At 55.4% G+C, this 20,118-nt stretch overlaps 1 protein-coding gene across 6 annotated transcripts in view; it reads right to left on the bottom strand.

Moving 5' to 3' along the window:
* Positions 1-20,118, bottom strand: part of EPB41L1 (erythrocyte membrane protein band 4.1 like 1) — a 151,120-nt gene that overhangs the window by 57,436 nt on the left and 73,566 nt on the right. For all 6 annotated transcript variants that reach the window (XM_074970257.1, XM_074970255.1, XM_074970256.1 and 3 more), the window contains exon 3: positions 1,970-2,178. In XM_074970257.1, the coding sequence (XP_074826358.1) occupies positions 1,970-2,158 (189 nt within the window). In that variant the 5' untranslated portion in view covers positions 2,159-2,178. The remainder of the gene's footprint in view (positions 1-1,969; positions 2,179-20,118) is intronic.

The raw sequence follows: 20,118 nt of genomic DNA, 5'->3' as shown, positions 1-20,118 counted from the left end.
TCAACGTGCTGAGTTACAGGTAGCGGAGCTCTCTGTCGGCAGGTTAACGAGCGCGGAGGGAGGCTATGCAGCACTTTCGGACACGAGGCAAAGAGGAATCCTGCAGCCAAATGAAACTGCAGGATTATTTCGGTCTCTGACGAGCCAGGCTCGATTCTTCCATCCGGAGTCTTTGTCTGGCTGACAAACAGGGTCAGAAAAGTGACCCTGGGAAATGACACCTGTGAGCTCCACATTTGTTCTCCATCACAGGCTTCCTCACTGAGCTGTCTCGCTCTGCGAGTAGGGGCATGATGGTATTGCCGGCAGTTCAGCCACGTGTGATAGAAACAGAGCTCTGCCCCGCCTGCTTCAGACACCAGCCTAGCACTGCAGATCCTTGCTTGGGGATTTGGCTGGGAGCAGGGTTGGTGGCGGGAGAGATGGGATCATATGGAGCTCCCTCCTCCACAGCTAAACAGGCTTCACCAAGGGGTCTGAGAATTTGTTCTCAATAAACCTCTCCCAGAGAAGCCCTCGTCTGTGTGCATGAGAAGAATGGGCTTGTCTGAGGAGACATGGGGTCAGCTCCCATTTCTGGTGCTGCTCTGGCAGCTCAGAGCAGCAGGAGGGAATCCCCCAAAGCCACGCAGTGAGATAGCTGCTCCACCCCACTCCCTCCTTTCCACGTTAGTAGAGAGGTGTCTCGGGCGGGGCTGGAGAACACAGGACTTCTACAGCAGCACAGGTTAGAGCAGCCCTTAGGCAGCTTTGAGCTTGGCCAGGGACTGCATCAGTTCATTGAGGCACGTGGCTACTTGCCTCCCTCAGCCCCTGACCCTGCGGCTGGGTGGGGACCTTGGCAGCTGCTCAGTAGCACTCTGTTTCCTGCATGGTCAGGTTGCTTTGGGCTCCCAGCTTTGCTCCCCACTCTCTGCCAGGGGCTCTCAAAGCCACGACCCAGCACTGGGCAAGACCAGGTCCTGGGGGAGTCCCTCCTGCTCTGCTCAGGGGGTGGATGGAGATTGCTCTGCTACTCTAATGGGGAAGGGAACAGAGGGCAAGCTGAGTTTGTAAAGTGATGCCAATCGTGCAGAGCCCTGCAGCGCTAGCCCCTTGTGGGGTGGCCTGGGGTGGGCCCCCAACCCACTGAACAGGCCCCAGCCACTCCAGCCTGGATCTATCCCATTATAGAGCTTGGAGAGCCAAAGCAAAGGCAGCTGCTCTGGGCAGGGGCACAGACCGACTTGGCACATATCAGCTTCTGGACCACTCTCCAAACTCTCTACAGGGCAGATAAGCAAGAGGGTGTGTGGGCTATACACGCAGGGGAACCCAGTGCCATCAGGACGCAGGGGGACCCAGTGCCATCAGGGGGACCCAGTGCCATCACACCCACACATCTCCTAGACATGCACTTCCTGGATTGGGTCTGAGCCCCGGCACAATATGGCAGACAGCAGGCAGAGGCTGATGAGCGGAGATCCTGGGGGCCAGCTCCAGGCTGCATGGTATCTCTGTGTGCAATGGCTGGATGGATCCACTGGGCACTGCCCAATGGCAAATGGAGCAGCTGGCTTGTGTGAAGTTAATAATACCACTGCTCACATCCTCAGTGCCATCCTGGTGGCTGAGGTGCAGAGGGGCTCGGGGAGACAGAAAGCCCATCCACGCCCAGTGGGTCTAATCACACTCTGCAAGGAAACTGCCTTTATTGGCAAGAGGGAAGGGGCCAGATGATGCCAGCCGTGGAGACCAAAGGCCTCCACAGAACAGGAGCAACGTAGGCAGGCTTTTCCCAGCCTGCCCTGAGAGCCCCCTCTAGTGGGGAGCTCAGGCTCCATCTCCATCCCCTCCCTCTGCTGAGAGTGGCCAACGACAGGGTGGGCTCCTGCCCACTGGGACCAGGCAGCCTCCTACCCAATACCGAGCGCTCAGTCCCATGGGTCCGAGCACCTGACTGGCACTCCCCGGCCCGCCACCCACTCACCGGCTCTGCACTTTTGGAGTCGGCCTGGGCTCTGGGCTTCTCATTGGCCTCAGCTTCCCGGTTGTCGGCCGTCGGGCCGGGGCCAGTAGTCACTGTGGTTGGGCTCGTTGCCGCTGCCTCCAGCTGCTGCTGTGGGGGCTCCTCCTGGGCATTCTTCACCTCTGAGTCTGGGCCCGTCTCTGTCGTCATGGTGACTAATTATTCTGCAGCTGCATAGGTAAGGAGAGGAGAGGCGAGGAGAGAGAGGGGGAATTAAATGCCATCCTGGCCTTTGAAAGAATCTCCCCAGAGTCTGTGGGGAGGCACACGCCCAGCAGCGTTCCAGGCACTAATGATTGCTTGGTAACAGCCACGCAAGGGCTTCCAAACTTGATGATACTTTGCATGCTGAACGAGCCTCCTGTCTGGGCACCCCAACAGCAGCCCCGCAAGCCCCCGATCCCAGTGGGCCCTGCCAGGCTCAGCCTCTCCATGGAGCTGGGCAATCACAGCCATACCCTTGATCGGTTACCACAGTGCGGCCAGATGATCACACTCACCAGCGCACTCCCTCCTTCCTTTAGCAGCTGATCCTGGATATCAGTTCTGCAGGGAAGGACGGGGAGACGGGGAGACCCTCAGCCAGCATGCAATGTGCAAGGGTGGGGTACATCTGACCAGTGCAGGGCCCTGCTGACTTGTTAGTCACTTGGAATAGGAAGAAGAACCTGAGCTGGAAGGGACTCTAGGACCAGACCCTGGCTCGGGGAGAACCTACGCTGGATTCCTGTGCCCTCCTGCAATGGACTCTGGGACCAGCCTCTGGGCACAGGGAGAACCTGCACTGGATTCCTGTGCCCTCCTGCAATGGGCTCAGGGTGCAGCCCCGGGCTCAGGGAGAACCTGCGCTGGATTCCCGTGCCCTCCTGCAATGGGCTCTGGGACCAGCCCCTGGCTCGGGGAGAACCTGCGCTGGATTCCTGTGCCCTCCTGCAATGGACTCTCCATGGCCCTGTCCACAACCAGGTTTCCGTGACATCCTCCCACATTGTGGGAGAATGTCACGGAGCCCTTGGGGCAGACGCAGCCAGCGGGCCCTCAGGTGGCTGAGGGAGGGGCATGAGACACAGCCCGTATGGGACCCCCACCTGGACAGGAATAGGAGGACTTGGTCACGTGACATCCAAGCTTTCCGCTCCCCTGAGCTGGAGACAGAGAAGCCATGTGGCGATTAGCTATCAAAAGCAGGCACTGCCTGTCCCTGAGCCCTGAATTTACAGCATCAGGCCTAATGCCGCCTGTCCATTGTCAGGAAGGCTTAGCGAGATGGCAAACGCAGCTGCACACAGCGATGGGGATTAACATCTTGGAGCGTCAAGCCAGCAGCAGCCACCCAAATGATCAGTGTCGCTAACAGGTCCCCCACACTAGGGTCCTCGTCTCCAATATAGCCAGCACTGCGGGGATCACAGCTTCCGGAGCCATCAGATCCAGCTGCCCTGCTGAGAGATGCTCCCACCCACCATGCCTCAGATCTACCACAATACAAGGGCCCCCCAAATGAAACCACTTCCTAAGCCCACCCCCATGGATTCTTCTCTCCCTCCATCCCAAGCAACACAGCGCAACCCAGCAGGCGGGAGACGGGCAGAAATCTGCCTGAGCCCTGCCGCAGCTTCACCCTCAAGTTCCCTCCAACCCCCAGACATGGATCCCAAGGATCGAAGGACTCAGTCTTAATCTGCCATGGGCAACATTGGACTTTTCATTTAGCGAAATCAGGAGGCCAGTTTCAGGCATTTCCTGAGAACGATCCCTACAAACGGAGCCCAAACCAAGGCCCGGGGCAACTGGGCCCAAATCCTGGGCCACACAACAAGCAAGATGCCCCAGCTGGCCGGCTGCCAGTCACGTCAGCACATGGGGAGTATCTTAACTAGTGGGATTGCCTAAAAATGCCCAGAATGCCAGGACCACCTTTCTCAATGGGGGTGGCTGCAGCCCCTTCCCAAAGGGGGCTCTGACGCCCTGGGAACTAAAAGGGGAAGTCACCAGCCTGGAAGGATCAGAGGGGAGGGTGGGATTTCAAACTCAAAGCTAATAATCCAATAGATTCAGTAGGAAGCAACTTCAGCCCCACAGCTATTCGGGGCACTGACCTGGCCCAGGGCCCATGCGGTGCCGTGTTCCAACTAAGACGGCACAGGGCATCTTCCATAGCAAATTCATATTCCCCCCAACATGCAGTAAAGAAAAGCCCCCAGGGCTGCAGTCAGTCCGACCCGGATGCATAACCACAGTGTACCTTGCGTTCACTGCTGTCTGACCTCCACCGCGAGATAGTCCCCCTGCAGCATTGGGCTCCGTGAAATGACGTGCATGGGGGCACAGGGCCAGTCTATACAAGAGGCAGCTGTGTGCCCCCGTGGTCCCTCCTACCCTGGCAACAATGTAAATCACTCTGGGAGGAGGGAGAAGGCTTGCACTTATGACTCCTGTCTGCAGGACCCTGGGAGCCAGGGCCAGACACCCAGGAATGGGGTGCCTAAGCTGACCATGCTTTGGCTTTGTGTTCAGGCCTCTAATCCCAGTGACAGGGAGCAGCAAGTCTCCCAGCCCCTTGGCTTTTGTTTCGCTGGTCTCCCTAAGTCACTCTAGCTCCGCAGCGGAGCTGAGCAGCAAAGCACTCAACAGGAGTCTCCCTAAGGCAGCAGCGAGAGGGCCCATCTGGGCTGGCCCCCATCCAGCCTAGGGCCAGCACTCCTCAGTGCAGCTGAGGGAGACAGAAGCAGAGATCTCCTGTACCTCTCCCAAGAGGTCGTGCAATGACAAGATTTGAATAACCAAATCATTATCTGTGTTCGTGCAACTACCTACGGGGATCAGGAAACCACCCAGCCTTGCTCTGAAATCCAGCCCCAGCCCTACTCCTTAACAAGCTCCTGCAGGGCTGACTTCCACAGGCTGGCTACACCCTGCAGGAAAACCTGCTGCTTTTTAGCCGGCTGCCTTTTAAAGGTGACCAGAAGAAAACAAGGCCTGACCCGTTTCATGATGAGGTTTTTGATTTGGGTTGGTTTTTAATTTTGGAAAGCTCAACTCTTGTCTTTCTCCTTTTTGCTGGAGGGCTCCTTTGAAAACTGGAGAATGAGTGGGATTCCGACTTGGCCAGAGAGTGATGTTCTGAGCCAACGGGAGGGAAGGGGGAGAATTTTTAGTCAGACTGTTTAAAACTCACTTTGCTGACACCTGTTTAATTCAAACACCTGACATGCAGCTGGGAAAAGGCTCTCTGTGTGAGAGAATCGCCGGCCCCCAGCTCCTTCATCAGAGGCCTGAGGAACCTGCCACCGCTCCAGCAACAGAGAAGGACGGCAGCACACTGGTAGTTTGATCTTTCTAGGTAAATCCGGGGGAGGGGATGTCACTGAGTCCCCGGGCGATGCTCTGGAACTGCTCCCTACGAAGCCAGTCAGGACTCTGGGGAAGTCTCCTTTCTGTGAGCAGACTGTCTGCAGGACACACAGCTCACACAGGTTCCACCTTCCTGGGTCTGACCTCGGAGCATTCAGCATCCTCTGCCCCTCCGTGCGCTTCCCACAGCGAGTCCACCCAGGCGGGGTCCTGGGGAAGCCGGAGGGTCCTGCACCCCAACTCCGCAGTCAGATGTGACTCTCAGCCAGCCAGTAAAACAGAGGTTTATTAGATGACAGGAACACGGTCTAACACAGAGCTTGTAGGTGCAGAGAACAGGACCCCTCAGCTGAGTCCATTTTGGGGGGCAGTGAGCCAGACAACCATGTCTGCACTTCACTCCATGTCCCCAGCCAGCCCCAAACTGCCTCCCCCTCCAGACTCTCCTCCTCTGGGCTTTGTCCCTTTCTGGGCCAGGAGGCCACCTGATTCCTTTGTTCTCCAACCCTTTAGCTCTCACCTTGCAGGGGGGAAGGGCCGAGGCCATCAGTTGCCAGGAAACAGGGTGTTGGCCATTCTCTGTGTCCAGACCCCTGCACATACCTGCCCTCTAGGGCTCTGCAACAATCATACACCCTTATCCTACCTAGATACTTAAGAACTGCATAGGGGAAACTGAGGCACCCCCACAATATTCAGAGGAAACATTAAGAACAGTCCTGCTTCGTCACAGGGGCATCTTTAAAAGCCTCTTTCTATGGCATGAAGAAGTGAAACACAAAACAAAGAAACAAAACCAGTGCTGTGCCGCTGACCGGACTTTTAATGGCCCACTTGGAAGTGCCGACCAGAGCCGTCAGGGTCCCTTTTTGACCCGGTGTTCCTGTCAAAAACCAGATGCCTGGCAGCCCTACTGGTTGTACAGGTCGTGATGGGAGTGCCAGGTGCTGAGTTCAGCTGAGAGTCTGGCCCCTCCGTACCGTCCCTCTTAAAGAGACAACTGGTGCAAGAGGAAGGCGGAAGAGGGGGCGTTTGTATTCAGTGATTCCACCTGAGGCCACATACAAGTCCATTAATAGCAAAACTAACAATGGTGCTTTTCGCTCTCACCTGAGGATCTCAAAGTGCTTTCCAAGGCGGCTAAGCATCATCTTGCAGAGTTTGCAAATGGGGAAACCGAGGCAGAGGGCAGTCTAGGGCCTGCTGCTGTTCTTATGAAACCCAATGACAAAGCCTCCCTGGACTGAAGGGGGAGCAGGACTGGGTGCTTGAAGGGCCTGGCTAAGTTCACATGACGAGTTGGTGGCAGGTCTGGTTAGGTTTCTTAACTCCTAGCCTTGTGCCAAACCACTGGGCCACAGGGCCCAAAACCATGCTTGTAACAGAAAAAGGGCTCACCCAGTGCTCCGTTATAACAATGCAGCATGATGCTACAAAGCACACGTGCATTGATAAAGTCGGAAAGGGAGCCCTGGGTGCGTACACATCCTGGTGATTGGTGAAAGCAGCAGGTGGCTGGCATGGACCCGTGGGGCTGACCCTGTCCTGTGGTTTTACTGGAAAGTGCCAAAGGCAGCCATATGTATGGGGCACTGGGCACCATTCCAAACTCCTCATCTGTCACTCTGAAGCAGTTGCCAGTGTCTCCCAGGCTGAGGATAGGAAGATGCCACGGTTACAGCAAGGACCAGGGAAGGGAAGGTTGCATTTTAACAGTGCCTGAACCTGGAAACATTCCTTCTAGATTCCAGCTCTTCTGTAGGTTCCTAAACCCTTACTCAGCTCGGTGCAGGAAGCAGCGTTAAACTCAAATAGAGGCTAAGTGCATGGCAAGGCAGAGCAGTATGACCTGCTGCAGACAGCGTGAGCCAAGGGGAATGGAGGGCCCTCGGAGAGGATATGGGATCTATCACTAGGGCCCATGGTGGGAGATCTCTTTTAGCTCGAGTGAGAGGCTTATGCTTTTGGAGCTGAAGGCCCAGACTGCTAGTCCAAGCTCCATGTGTCTTATCTGCATGCAGGGGTTCATATCCCTGTTCCCTTGAAGGGGGCTCTCTGAGCCAGCCCAGGGCTCACCCTGAACTGGCTTTGCACTGGACTCTGCAGCAGCTGCTGTGCAGACAGACTGGGGCTCTAACAGGTCATTCCCATGGGGGAGCTGAGTCAAAACCCCTCAATAATTAAAAACCAAAGCAGTGATCTGAGAGCATCAGGCCAGGCCCGTGATGTAAGGGGCAGAGACCAAGCCATAAAACACTGATGAAACATCTGCAGGCATGACAGGTGAAATGCACTCAGCTCCATCAGCAAAGGTACATGGATCTCCAAGCACCCATTAGCCTCCCACCGGGGGGCTGAGCTTGGGGTATCCAGAGCAGGGCGCTGGTCCTCATTCTCTGAGGGGGAGCGGGACACCTTGAAACACCTACCATGGTAAATCAGATATAAATTCCATCCCCTCCCCCAGCTGTCTGGGCAAGAAACCTCCTTACACATTCCCTACTTTGACCCTGGTCTCCCCACCCCCTTCTGAGGTAGGTTGCACATGGCATGCTGGGTTAACAGGCACGGTGACATGGGCCATCTGCTAGCAAACCCAGCTTCTTAGCCCCAGCCAGTCCTGGACACATCCCTGCACTGCATCAGGGGGTAGCCGATGGCACTCAGGATGAGCCCCATTGAGCCGTGCCCTAGGGGACTCACACCTTTTGGAACACACCTTCCCAGCACCACTCAGACCCTGTCTACAGTGGAACTCCGATCCCTGGCGTAGCAGCATCGGGGAAATCACGTCCACACTAGGTGCTAGCAATGGTGCAGCTAAGCCAGTGTCTGCTGCCATGGCCTACAGCAGAAGCCTCAAGAGGGTCCGGTTAGGGCAAGCACTCAACTCCCAAGAAGTTCAGGCAGCAGGCAGAATTGCTTCCTATTCACCATGGTTCCATTTCTACTCAAGCCTCAAATACGGCCCAACCCATGAAAGCAGATCACTATCGCACCCAGCCCTTTCACCATCCGAGATTGGTGACATGAACTGCATGGTCTGGACCATGCTCTGTCCAAACCATCAGTGGGTGCTACCGTGCGCCATGATTGACTGTTTCTGCTCAGGAGGGATCCAGGACTGGAATAGCAGGGGGCTGCAGGGGCAGATTTGGGTGCATCAGCGGAGCTGAGTAGAGGCCTAGCTCTGGGGATGGTTAGCAATGACGTGCCTTAGCAGAGCTCCACATGCACTTGTGGGTACCCCAGGCTAGAAGAGCAGGGGAGGCGGATGGAGGGCTGGCAGAGCTGAGTGGGGAAGATTTGATCCCCACGGTGTGATAGTCAGCACAGTCCTGTCTCTTCAGCTCCAGGCTTTCCCAGCACAATCCGCAAAGTGGCTGCAGGTCAGGCCTGAGCGTGCTGTGCTGCCCCTTCTGTGTGCCACCCCATCTTCAAACCACCCTTCGCCCAAAGGCTAGATCTGTGAGCCTTTAAACCATCCTCCCCCATGAGGGAGGGAAAGGGGGAGAGGAAGGACAGGACAAAAAGACAGAGTGACTTGATCAATGCCTCCTGGCTGCCACCCCGACCAGCTGAGCTAAACTAGCCAACAACTTCTCCCTGCCACACCGAGGCCCCACTCCAGCTCCCCCAGCTCTGTGTGCTTTGGCTGTCTCTGCCCAGGGAGATGATACTGCTGCTTCTGGCAGGCTCCTGGCTATGCAAAGGGGGTTCTGGAACATACTGCGCCGCGCCCCCCATTTCCTCCATGCTCTCTCACCTTCTCTGTCAATCCCTCCTTCCAGCCCTTTGCTCTCGCTCCCTCGCTCTCCCTGGCTTTTCTTCTCCTCGCTCTCTGGGCTTCTGCCTTTCCCTGGCTCTCCCCTCTCTCCTGTCCTTCCGCCCACCCACTTCCCATTGTCTGTTCCCTTGCCCAGAGCCCGTGCGGCTCACAGGCAAGCAGGGCTGTGTGGAGCTTTAATCACCAAAGTTCAAATGAAAGAGAATCCATGTAACAGCGTTGTCCCAGCTCATCTTCTGAGCACCCACGGGGCAGGCCCTGCCAGCGGGAGACACGGACCATTTTCTGTCTGCAGCAAAGCTGAGCCTCTAGTTTTCACCCCCTCACCGTCCAGCACATACACAGACAGACAGACACCAATAACAACCCTCTCTGGGCAGGAAAGACTGTGCTTATTTTTACTAAAACATTTACCATGCTCCCATCTCTGCCTCTCCAAGCTCTGCCCCGCCCCAAGGATTTCTCATGCGCTCCAAGGCCTGTCCTGATTTCCCTCCCTGAAATGTCCCTACGCACCCATGTCAAATACTGACAGGTGTGATAACATGTCTGGCCTCTAAGGGCATGTCTCCACCGCAGTGACACACCCGGGGCGGGCCGGTAGCAGCTGGCTTGGGCTGTGGGGATGTAAAATTGTGGTGCAGGCCGAGCCTGAGCTCTGGGCCCCCAGAAGGGGGGGAGGGTCTCAGAGCCCAGACTCCAGCACAAGCCCGAATGTCTACACTGCAATTGTACAGCACTGCGGTCCAAGCCCGAGTCAGCTTCCATGGGCCAGCCCAGGGTGTGTTTTTGCAGGGTAGACATACCCTAAGAGTACAGCCTTGAAAACGGTGACCCTTTTATGTCCAGGAAAGCTATTTTGGGTTAGGGGGGTTCTTTTGAAAACAATGATTAGTTCTATTTCATTGTGTCCCTTGCCTGTCTGGGCCGTCGATAACATTGCCCCTGGGCCTTATATCTGGAGCGATATGAAATACAGCCCCCAAACTCCCCAAGCCCTTTCTGAAATTTCTGTTCTATAATATATGCGGCACCCAGAGGACACAGGACAGGGGACGTCATAGGTTAGTATGAGTAATTGTTCGTATTCTGGTAGCACCTAGAGAACACTACACCTGACCCCTTCACTGTCCATAGTCCAGTACCCGCACTGCACAGATCATCTTCTGCAGGGAGAGCGAGGGATTTCAGGGTGCCCATTACCAGCCCACGGCAAGCACCTCTACAGTATCCCCTACTGTCCTCCTTCTACCCCTGGTGAGTCTGGAGCAGATGTGACTGCCTCTGTGGCTGGTGTTCCTGCCGCATGCCCCACAGTGACTCCTGCAGGGAGGGGCAGGTACTGCAGCTGCCGGGAGCACTCTGTGCACACCAATACGCCATTCCCGATAAGGCTGGCACATGCCGGGAGAGAGCTGAATTCTTACTCTACGTTGAACCACATCCTCTGTGCTGTTCATGCTGTGGATTCAAATTCCGTACTGACGGCTGACAGACAGCACAGTTTATTTCTGGTCGTCAGAACTCCTGAAGCCGAGCCGTGGAACAGAGTGTGCACCTGGCCTGCTCCCCACCTGGCTGCAGGGCTGTGAGCACATTCACGTGTTTCCCACCCCCAAAGGGAACACATTTCCTTCAGAGGCCTGTGCTACTGCAGAGGAGATCTTCGCAGGGCACAAAAGCCTGCCAACAGAGAATCGCCCAGGGCTGGCATGTCAGAGCCTTCAGAAATGGCAAACATCACAACTATTCCTGTAAAGTAAATTCTGAGCACTCCTCTGCCTGCATTCCCCCATCCCTCCTCTTCTCCCCTGCAAACCCTGCCTCCTCTCCAGCCTACCTAGCAGCTCCCCTCACAAGCTCCCAAAAAATAAAGGCCGACTGGATTGTCTGGTGAGTTTCTGTCAACGTCTGGGCCAGAGAAGCTGTGAGACAAAGCACAGTTATACAGCTCCCCCAAACCTGGCACCTCCTGGCTTGTGGCTCTGGTGGGGGGGCATCACAAAGGAGCAATAGCTATGGGGGAGCCCCCACCTACTCCAGTCCCTGCTTCTCCCAACAGGAGTCACTGGAGGAAATATCAAAGCACCCATTCAAGGCAAAATCCTCTCTCCTGCTACCTCCACACTGCAGCCCAGGCTGCCTGCCTCCTAGAATCCCCCTTGGCACCTGCTCCCAACCTCGCCCCCTGGCCTGGATCTGTCCGAGACCAGACCGATTAAATATTGATGTGACAAGGGGGGGTGGCAGAGGAAGTTGTGGTCTGTGCCGTGCAGGCTGGGCACCCCTCCATTGGCAAACACGCCGCACAGAGCAGGGCTGCCGCTCCAAGCCAGCACACAACCAACCGGGGTGTCCAGAGCCAGGCTCCCCGGAGCACCCCAGCATTGGAAGGCAGGAGTGGAAAGAAAGAGTGCTCATCTTCCTGAAGGGGAGAAATCTCCTCCCTACAGTTCACAGGGTGCCTCTAAGCCCCTCTCCCTCCTTCCCAACATGTCCCATGAGACATCCCCTCCTTTCCCACACTCCCATCTGCCTGCCTGAGCCATGCCCCTCCCTTTCAGCGCTACCCATCCTGTGCCCCCAGCACTGTGCCCAGCCTCCTCTGCGGGCTGCAAACACTGGCGCTGTGTCCCCACCTCACAGCCATGTTGTTCATAAATAATGAGTGTCTGGCTTTTATCAGCTCCCTTCACTCCAGGCTCAGCCATAAAACATGGAGAGCCTCTGTAGCAGAGACGCCGATGGCTGGCAGAATCCAGCAAGCTGCAATCCAGGGCTCAGGCACACCCCACCCAGCACAGCGCAGCACGCTCAGGTGGTGTGGAGGGTCTCAGATAACCTGGGGGATGAATCTGCACAGGGCTAGCATTGTTATCTTCCGTATTGCAGCCATGGCACGTAGCCCCGACTCCAATCACGGACCCAGGGTTCTGGGCCCTGTGTGCACACATGGTAAAGAGACAACTCCAGCCCCAGAGAGCTTGCAACTAAATAGATAAGATAGAAAGAGGATGTGATTTACCCAAGATCATACAGCAAATCTGGGAACAGAATCCAGCTTTCCTGCCTCTCAGGCTTGTGCCCTGCCCTCTAGACCCCATTGCCACTCAGAATAAATGGCCCCCTGCATGTTCTGCATGAGGCTGGACAGAGCCTGGCTTACCAATCCTAGTGGGTACAGTAATGCCAGGCAATAATCCCCACCACAATTCCAAGCACTGAACAGCATTAGGATTAGGGCTGAGGTTAGGGTTAGACTGTTTCCTGGGTCCCTTCCTATGGCACCTCATGGCTACGTAGTTGCATTGTCTCCTCCTCTGCTCAGCAAAGCCCTTCTAGCATCAGGCAGCACATGGCACAGACATGGTGGGGCATTCAGCATGAGGGCTTCTCTAGCCATAGCTGTATCGACACAAACAAGACCCAGTCCTAACCTAGGGTTGCATGGCATGGCAGGTGCCAATGCTTGGCAGCTGAGCGAGGTTCTTTTGGGGTTTGGCAACATGTTCTCCATGGGCATCCTCAGTAACATGTCACACTGCCATGGCCCTTCTCTCCTCTAAGTACTGACATGGCCCCATCACCGTCGGATCAGAGCACCAGGGCAGCACACTCGGTTGGTGAGGCGAGGTCATGGTTGGATCCTCCTGCCGGTGCAAACACTGCACAGGTATAAGCCAAAGCAGCCAGAGGCATCTTTAAAGTACATGCTCAGTGGTAGTGAAAATCACTGGGCAGCGTGGGTGACATGGACTCTCTGTACCCGATCCCGCCTTACTCTTTGGCTCAATTTGTGCTTTTAGCTTTGGAGATGCCTGGCTCACTCCCCAGCCGGGGTTAATATGGCAGCAACCAGCACTTTCTTGCCTTCTGCTGCACATAACACTCATATGCCATCCAGATGCTGGGAAGGGGGGAATGCCTTCGCTGGGGTTTTTGTCCTTATCAGTTCTCACTCTGTATCGTCAGATCCCAGCTTGAACAGCCGCATTTCTCTCACAACATCATTGTCTCTGCCAGGTAGCCAGGGTACATGTGCAGGGGCCGTTACTCCATGGCCGGAGTAATCTGTGCTAACACAGCTACAATGGAGCAGGCTGGGTTCCAGTCTAGCTTGGGAGTCACCAACAGTGACTTGGCTAATTTTGCAGGGCAGAGTCCTTGTTGGTGGTGAGGGAACCCTGCTGGAATCTCAGACGCCAGACTTGGTTTGCAGAGCTGGAAACTCAGGGGAAAGCCCCAACCTTTCACCTGTGAAAACCAAGCAGATCTGATGTGGAGTCCCTGGGAGAGGATACAGATGAAAGCCATGCTGCCATTTTACAGAGCAGGGCCGTGCTGTGCAGCGTTTGGCTGGTCTCATGAGCTTATTCACAGAGTTCACCTTCCTGCTCCCTCCCCCCCCAGACCATCCTCCTCCTCCAGCTAGATCTTTCTTCCTCCCTCTGCCCGACTCCCTGCGTGGCCCTCTCCCCACAGAGGGCCCCTTTGGTGATGCTCTGTGCTGACGTCACACAGCCATACAGTGCGTGTTTCCAAACAATCCGATAGGCAGGAATGTCCCAGCTGGAAACGATCCCAGCTTGGGTTTGGCCTGTCCAAGCAATCCTACTAATATTGACGTGTCCTGGCCTAACAACGGCGACAGCAAATCGGTGCGCCATGGCACGCCACCCTCGATGGTACCTGCTGGGCTGCGGGAATCTTCAGAAACACAAACGCCTTCCACGTGTTGTTCCCAAAGGGGAGGAGCTGCAGCCACCTACCTGCAAGGCCCTGAACTGAAGGAGTCTGTCTCTGGGGTGGGCCTTCACTGTACCCCTCTAGTACCCTCGTCCTTGAGTGATAGTGGAGCCCTCATGTGCTGGAGTGACAGCTGGGCCCTCCCTCTTCTTCCACTCATTCCCTGCCCCGGCAGAGTTACCCCCACCTTCTCTCCTGTCCCTTTTAGGCTCAGCTATTTCTTTTCCTTGTCAGCTTTTTTCTTTCCTGTATGGTTTGGGGGTTTTTTAATCCTGGTTTTTTTCCCGTCTGCTGGCTCCTTCGCCCCCAGACACGGGCACGGGTCTGCAGTGCAGGCAGACTAGATCCTATATATTGGATATATATATCATGGAGCTTCCTTCATCCTCAGGTCCTTCTCTGCCAGGACCCCTCCCACTCAGCTCCGCTATACCCCAGGCAGGGTAGCACAGCTCTAGTACAATGCACACCTTGCTGTAGGTGGCCGCGCCTGGCCAAGGTTCCTCTGAGCAGCCAGTGCGGAGGCTGCACCATCTATGCACATTTCTAGCTTAGCCAAATGCTTATACGAGGCCCATCAGGCTGACTCTCGGCACCCCCAGCTGGCCCCAGTTTGACCTGTCGGAGCAGGGAGAAGGCAGGAGCCAGGCTCACTTCCCGCAGGTGAAGATCTGGCCCCAGGTACGTGTCTGAAAGCTCTCGGCACGGGGAAGGCAGAGACAGGGCAGCACAGGTAAAGACACTCCTTCTCTAACCATATTGAATCCTCCTGGACCACCCTTCCACTAGATCCAACACCGCTCCCCTCTCCCAGCATGGGTGCAGACCCCTGACTGCAGCGCTGCTCCCCCTTGTTGGTGGTGTCCTTGGTGGTGGTGAGGGCAGGGTGCTGGGAGGCCATGCTGATGGGCGAACACTTCCCTGTCTGCTGTAAAGCAGAGTTCCAGGAGGGCGCTGTTGTGAGTGAGTCAAAGTGGGCTGTGGGAGACCCAGGCAGATTGATCAGACCCCCTCTCCTCTAGTCACTTCCCCCCAGAGCGAGAGGCACGGCACCCCAGGGTCTGTCCTGAAGAGGAAAGAATTCCTTTCCCTCAGATGTCCGAATCCTGAACCTACTTCACCCCTGCTTTACAAGCCCTAGGATCAGACGCTGACCCTGCCCAAAAGACCCAGCACCCTAACAGACCTGAGCCGGCAGGAGCCAGTGAGGGTGTGGAGAAATGGCTGGAGGTGGGGGACACCAGTGTGGGAGGGCTACATGGTGGGTCCACCTCTGCTCTCAGTTACATCACTGTTTGGGGTCAGGGTGAATAATCAGGTGAATATGAGGCTGTGGTCAAAAGGGCTATAGCATTCTTGGATGCATAAACAGGGGAATCTCGAGCAGAAGCAGAGAGGTTATTTGATCTTTGTATTTGGCCTCTGGTGTGACCGCTGCTAGCATACTGGGTCCAGTTCTGGAGCCCACAAGTCAAGAAGGATGTTGATAAATTGGAGAGGGTTCAGAGAAGAGGTATGAGAATGCTTAAAGGATTGGAAAACCTGCCTTCTAGTGATAAACTAAATAGATTGAACTCCTAGAGTTTAACAAAGACAAGATTAACGGGTGATGTACCTACATAGGGGACAAATATTTAATAATGGGCTCTTCAATCTAGCAGAAGAAGCATAGCATGAGCCAATGGATGGAAGCTGAAGCTGGACAAATTCAGATTGGAAAGGAGATGTACATTTTTAATGGTGAGAGTAATTAACCATTGAACACTTTGCCAAGGGTCATGGTGGATTCTCTAGCACTGAAAACGTTTCAGTCAAGATTTGCTGTTTTGCAAAAACATCTGCTGTAGGAATTTGGGGCACGTCTCTGGCCTGTGTTACACAGGTGGTCAGATTAGACGATCCAGGTCCCTTCTGGCCTTGGAATCGACAAAAAATCTGCAGTAACGAGAGGAAGGATGCTCCAGTGATAGGCACAATGGTCTAAGAATGGAGAAACCTGTGTTCAATTCCCTCCTCTACCACAGACTTCTGGTGTGACCTTGGCCTAGTCACTTAGCTTTCCTAGGCCCCAGTTACCCATCTATACAATGGGATAATAGCACTGCCCTGCTTCCCGGGGGTGCTGGGATAAGAGAGACATTATAAATTGCAAGATGCTCAGCTACCACAGTGACGGGGCTATATAAGTACCACAGATTCACACCACATTGGGGTAACCCTAATGACTTCAGTGGAGTTAATGAGACCAGATTCCAGCCCCAGGGAAGCAGTGTGTTTGAAGGAGAAGGGAATGCGCCCTCAGCAAACAGGAAGAGGAAGCCTGCTATGAACACCGGGGCAGCACAGTAGATGCATCCCCATACATCGCACCAGTGACTGAGCTGGGATGGTCCCAGCCAAGGGCCAACGGAACAAAGCTCTTGGAGCTGGGGATAGCAGAAAAATGCTCATGGAGACCACAGAGGAGAAGGGACCAGGACATCCCCAGCCATGTGCTTAGAACCAGGCAAAAGAGTTTGGGGAAGGGGACCATCTCCCTGGCTTCCACCAAAGAACAAACATGGCGGTATCCTCTCAGGAGCTTTGTTACCATAGATACCAATTCCCCAGCCGGCACACGTACGTGGCTTGCACACACGATCCCATTATGCCAAGAGGAAATCACTCTGTGACCAGCTCTACCTGCCTCCCGTGCCTGCTCCCTGAGGGCCAATTGTGCTGTTGAAGGCAGGTCACAGGGACAAGAGGAGATGCAAAGCAGAGACACAGCATTGGACTCTGAAAGCCTCTATAGCCGCTAGTCCACACAGGAGGAATCTAACCAATGTTCCACTCAGGTTACTGGGTTTGGTTTGGTTTTTCCTTTGCAAAAAACCGTGAACAAGGGCAGCCGCTGTGCTGGAGGGTAAGGCCCTGCTCCCCACCTGAGTGCCCCACATGCTGCCACTCCTCCTCTTACCAGTGCCATAGCTGCCCTATATGCCTGTCAGAATATGGGCATCTACCCATCTAACTTGGTAAGACCCCACCATGAACAGATACTGCCCCAGCTCATCCATTCTCTGCTGGGTCTGTCGAAACCAGGCCCCAGGGATCCATCCCACCACCCCATCCATTCTCTCCTGGGTCTGTCAGAACCAGGCCCCTCTTCTTTCCTCATCTGAAGCCTTGGGTTTCTCTCGCTCCAGTCTGGCCACACTTCCACTCCACTGGCTGTGCTGAAGTCTCTCCTGATTGACAGCGGTGAGAGTAAGTGGGGAAATCATGCAGCGACTCAGGCCAGCCCCCATACTTGTTCCCATGCAATAAGTTACATCTGGCTCTAAACATTGTGAAAGCCACAGTCTCCCGGGGTGGGATGAGACTCAGCTGATATAGGCTGGGGAGACAGCAAGGCTGTGGCAGGCTGGGAGCGAGAAGTGTCCCAGGGAAAGGGTCACCACTGGTAAGTCTGTAACCGTGACGCCTAACTAACAATTTCCCAAGCCTCCAGGGGCATCTGCAGCAGCTGTAGTATGCCCAGTCCCACCTCCCGTCCCTCACTCTGGCCCCTGTGCCCAGCCCCGGGAGGGCCCGACTCTGCCCTGCACTGCATCAGCATGCAGCAGGAAGTGAGTCAGAGGTGGGCCACAGGTCACCCCTGCCCGGCCGCTGAGCCCAACATCTCCCTGGATCCTTGTGCTGCTTGTTCAGCCCCAGCATGTCTGAGCAGCCCTGAAGCTGCCCTAACTTGCCCCTGACAGGCAGCGTGCTGTAGGAATGCCCCAGTCATGCCCCTAGCACAAGGCCTGTGTAGAGGGCTCCTGCGAGGCACAGAGCCAGCTCCTAACTGACTAATGTGGAAGGATTCAGTTAGAGGTAGAAGCATCAGGTTAGACCCCCCTGGAACCAGCAGGGTTCTTCCAGGCAGCTATGCTGAGGGCCGAGAGCCCTCAGTACGGATAAAGTGCTGACAGCACGCCAGGGGCTCTATACTCAGGTGCGTGGTGAGGGCAGCTCACTCAGAGGGGGTGCTAAGCCCCACATCCTCCCTGCTCGGCCAGGTCATTAAAGATCCCAAGGAGTTTGCTGGGAAGAGCAGGGCTTTGTCCCACAATCCTTAGCCAGCCCTTCCCTGTGCTGCGCGCCCTGGGCAAACAGGGTGGGGGGATTGCCACAAATGCCTGAGGGAGCTAGTGCCCAACGCCCATTGGCTTTTGAAAGAGCTGGGTGCCCAACTCCCAATGGCTTTTCAACTGCCCCTTGTGCCTTGGCAAATCTGCCCCAGAGGAGGCTGCATTGCAGAGGTGCCAGGTACACAGGAAGAGAGTTGGAAGAGAGCCTCTCTCTCTCAGTGCAAAGGCTGGGTGGCTAGTGCTGGCTGCCACGCCAAGAAGAGCAGCCATTTGCCACCCGTGGCAGCCTCCTGCTCCCCCACTGCACATGCTTTTTTGAGACAGAGGAGTTGTTGGAGCAACGTGCATTGGGCACGGCAGCCACCAGCCCCACCCATGTGTGCAGGGCTATTAGCTGACCCTGCGGTGAAACAGCGCATCGTGGCAAGCACTGTCTGGGACCCACGTTGGCAGATCCACATTCCAGGGTCCCAGCGACAAGGGCTGCATTCAGGCCCAAGCATACTGCTGGCTGCCAGCCCCAGGCAGCCAGCGATCCTGCTGAAGGTGATCAAGGGCTCACTGTCCCTTTTCCTCCTCCTCCTCCCCCCCATGGCCCCTGTGCTGAATGAGGACTGCCGCCCCAAAGGCAGAATGCGCAAAGAGCCCCCTGCAGACCAAGCCACCTGCCTGGCCTCAGCCCATCACTAAATAAAATCCAAATGGGACCGGAGAAGCACAACATGGGCACAGCTCCTGCGCAAGCACTGGGGACCAGTCTGATCTCATTCCCATCCCTGTCAATCCAGGGCAGGGACTGCCCTTAGATGCTGTACAAACAGAAAGCAAACACAATGGGAGGCCAGTCAATGGCTAGGGCTCCTGGGCACTCCCACCAGACAAGTAATAGCGATAATACTGATTTCAGCGGCTTGGCACCGGGTGAGGCTGGCTCAGCTAGGTAGGTGCATTATCCTCTGTCTGAAACACCCCGAAGGAACTGCCCCCTTCTCTCCAGCCGTCATCAGCTACTGCTAGCTGGCAAACCCACCCAGACCATAAAGGAAGATCTCCAAGCCAAGCTGTAATTCAGTGTATGGGAATTCGCTATACAGGCCACGTGCCTACGTCCCAGGAGCGAGAGCAGGTTCACTGCACGGAGGACAAGAGTGCCCGCACCACACATCGGGGTTACAGACACAAGCCCTATCATACCATAGACACCTTCACACCTGCCCCTTTGGAACAACAGCTCCCCACTAACAGCACCTCTCCCAGGACTAGCTCTTCAGGCTCTGGGGATGACAGCTCAAGGCTTCTCTTCCCCACCATTACAGCCCTTGCCCACCTCCCATTCCTTCCTGAGCCAGATCCAGCGCTGACAGCACAGAGACATAGCACCAGCTTCAACCAGCATGGTCTATGGAGATACACTAGCTGGGGACAGGTTTCAGAGTAGCAGCCGTGTTAGTCTATATTTGCAAAAAGAAAAGGAGTACTTGTGGCACCTTAGAGCCTAGCAAATTTATTTGAGCATAAGCTCTCGTGAGCTTTTTCCAATGAATACATCCGATGAAGTGGCCTGTAGCTCACGAAAGCTTATGCTCAAATAAATTTGTTAGTCTCTAAGGTGCCACAAGTCCTCCTTTTCTTCTTACTAGCTGGGGGCGTGGCCCTTGAAGTTAACTTGCCTTCCCTAGAGAGCTCAGACCTCTCCATGCCCATGTTCGCACCATTCCTTCCCCAGCTCACCCCCTCTCTGCTTCCTTTACAGTATGCCAATTAACCCCCGTTACCCCACATACCAGCAACTGCTCAGCCTAAGAACTCTGGATGTGCATTTAGCTCATTTGTGCATTTAGCCCAGCCTGTCTTTTCCCAGGGAGCTCAGGCCCCTCGATCACACTAGTCTTTTGGCAGCGCCTGCAGCTCCCCGGGTGGCATCACTATATATTGACTCGGTCCAGTTCATCTCTAATGGCTGGGAACGAGGGAAATCCTTCATGCCCTGATGGAGGAATGATGGAGGGGAACCAAGCACATCCACGGTGGGTTATTTCTGCTATGGCTAGTGCACCGAACACCTGGGGAAAGCGTGAAGATATAACTGGGGGCATGAATGCAGTACC

Source organism: Natator depressus, chromosome 13 (genome assembly GCF_965152275.1).
Source record: "Natator depressus isolate rNatDep1 chromosome 13, rNatDep2.hap1, whole genome shotgun sequence".
Lineage (NCBI taxonomy): Eukaryota > Metazoa > Chordata > Testudines > Cheloniidae > Natator > Natator depressus.
Note: the sequence above shows the minus strand (reverse complement) of the source record. Positions and strands in the feature narration are given on the sequence as shown.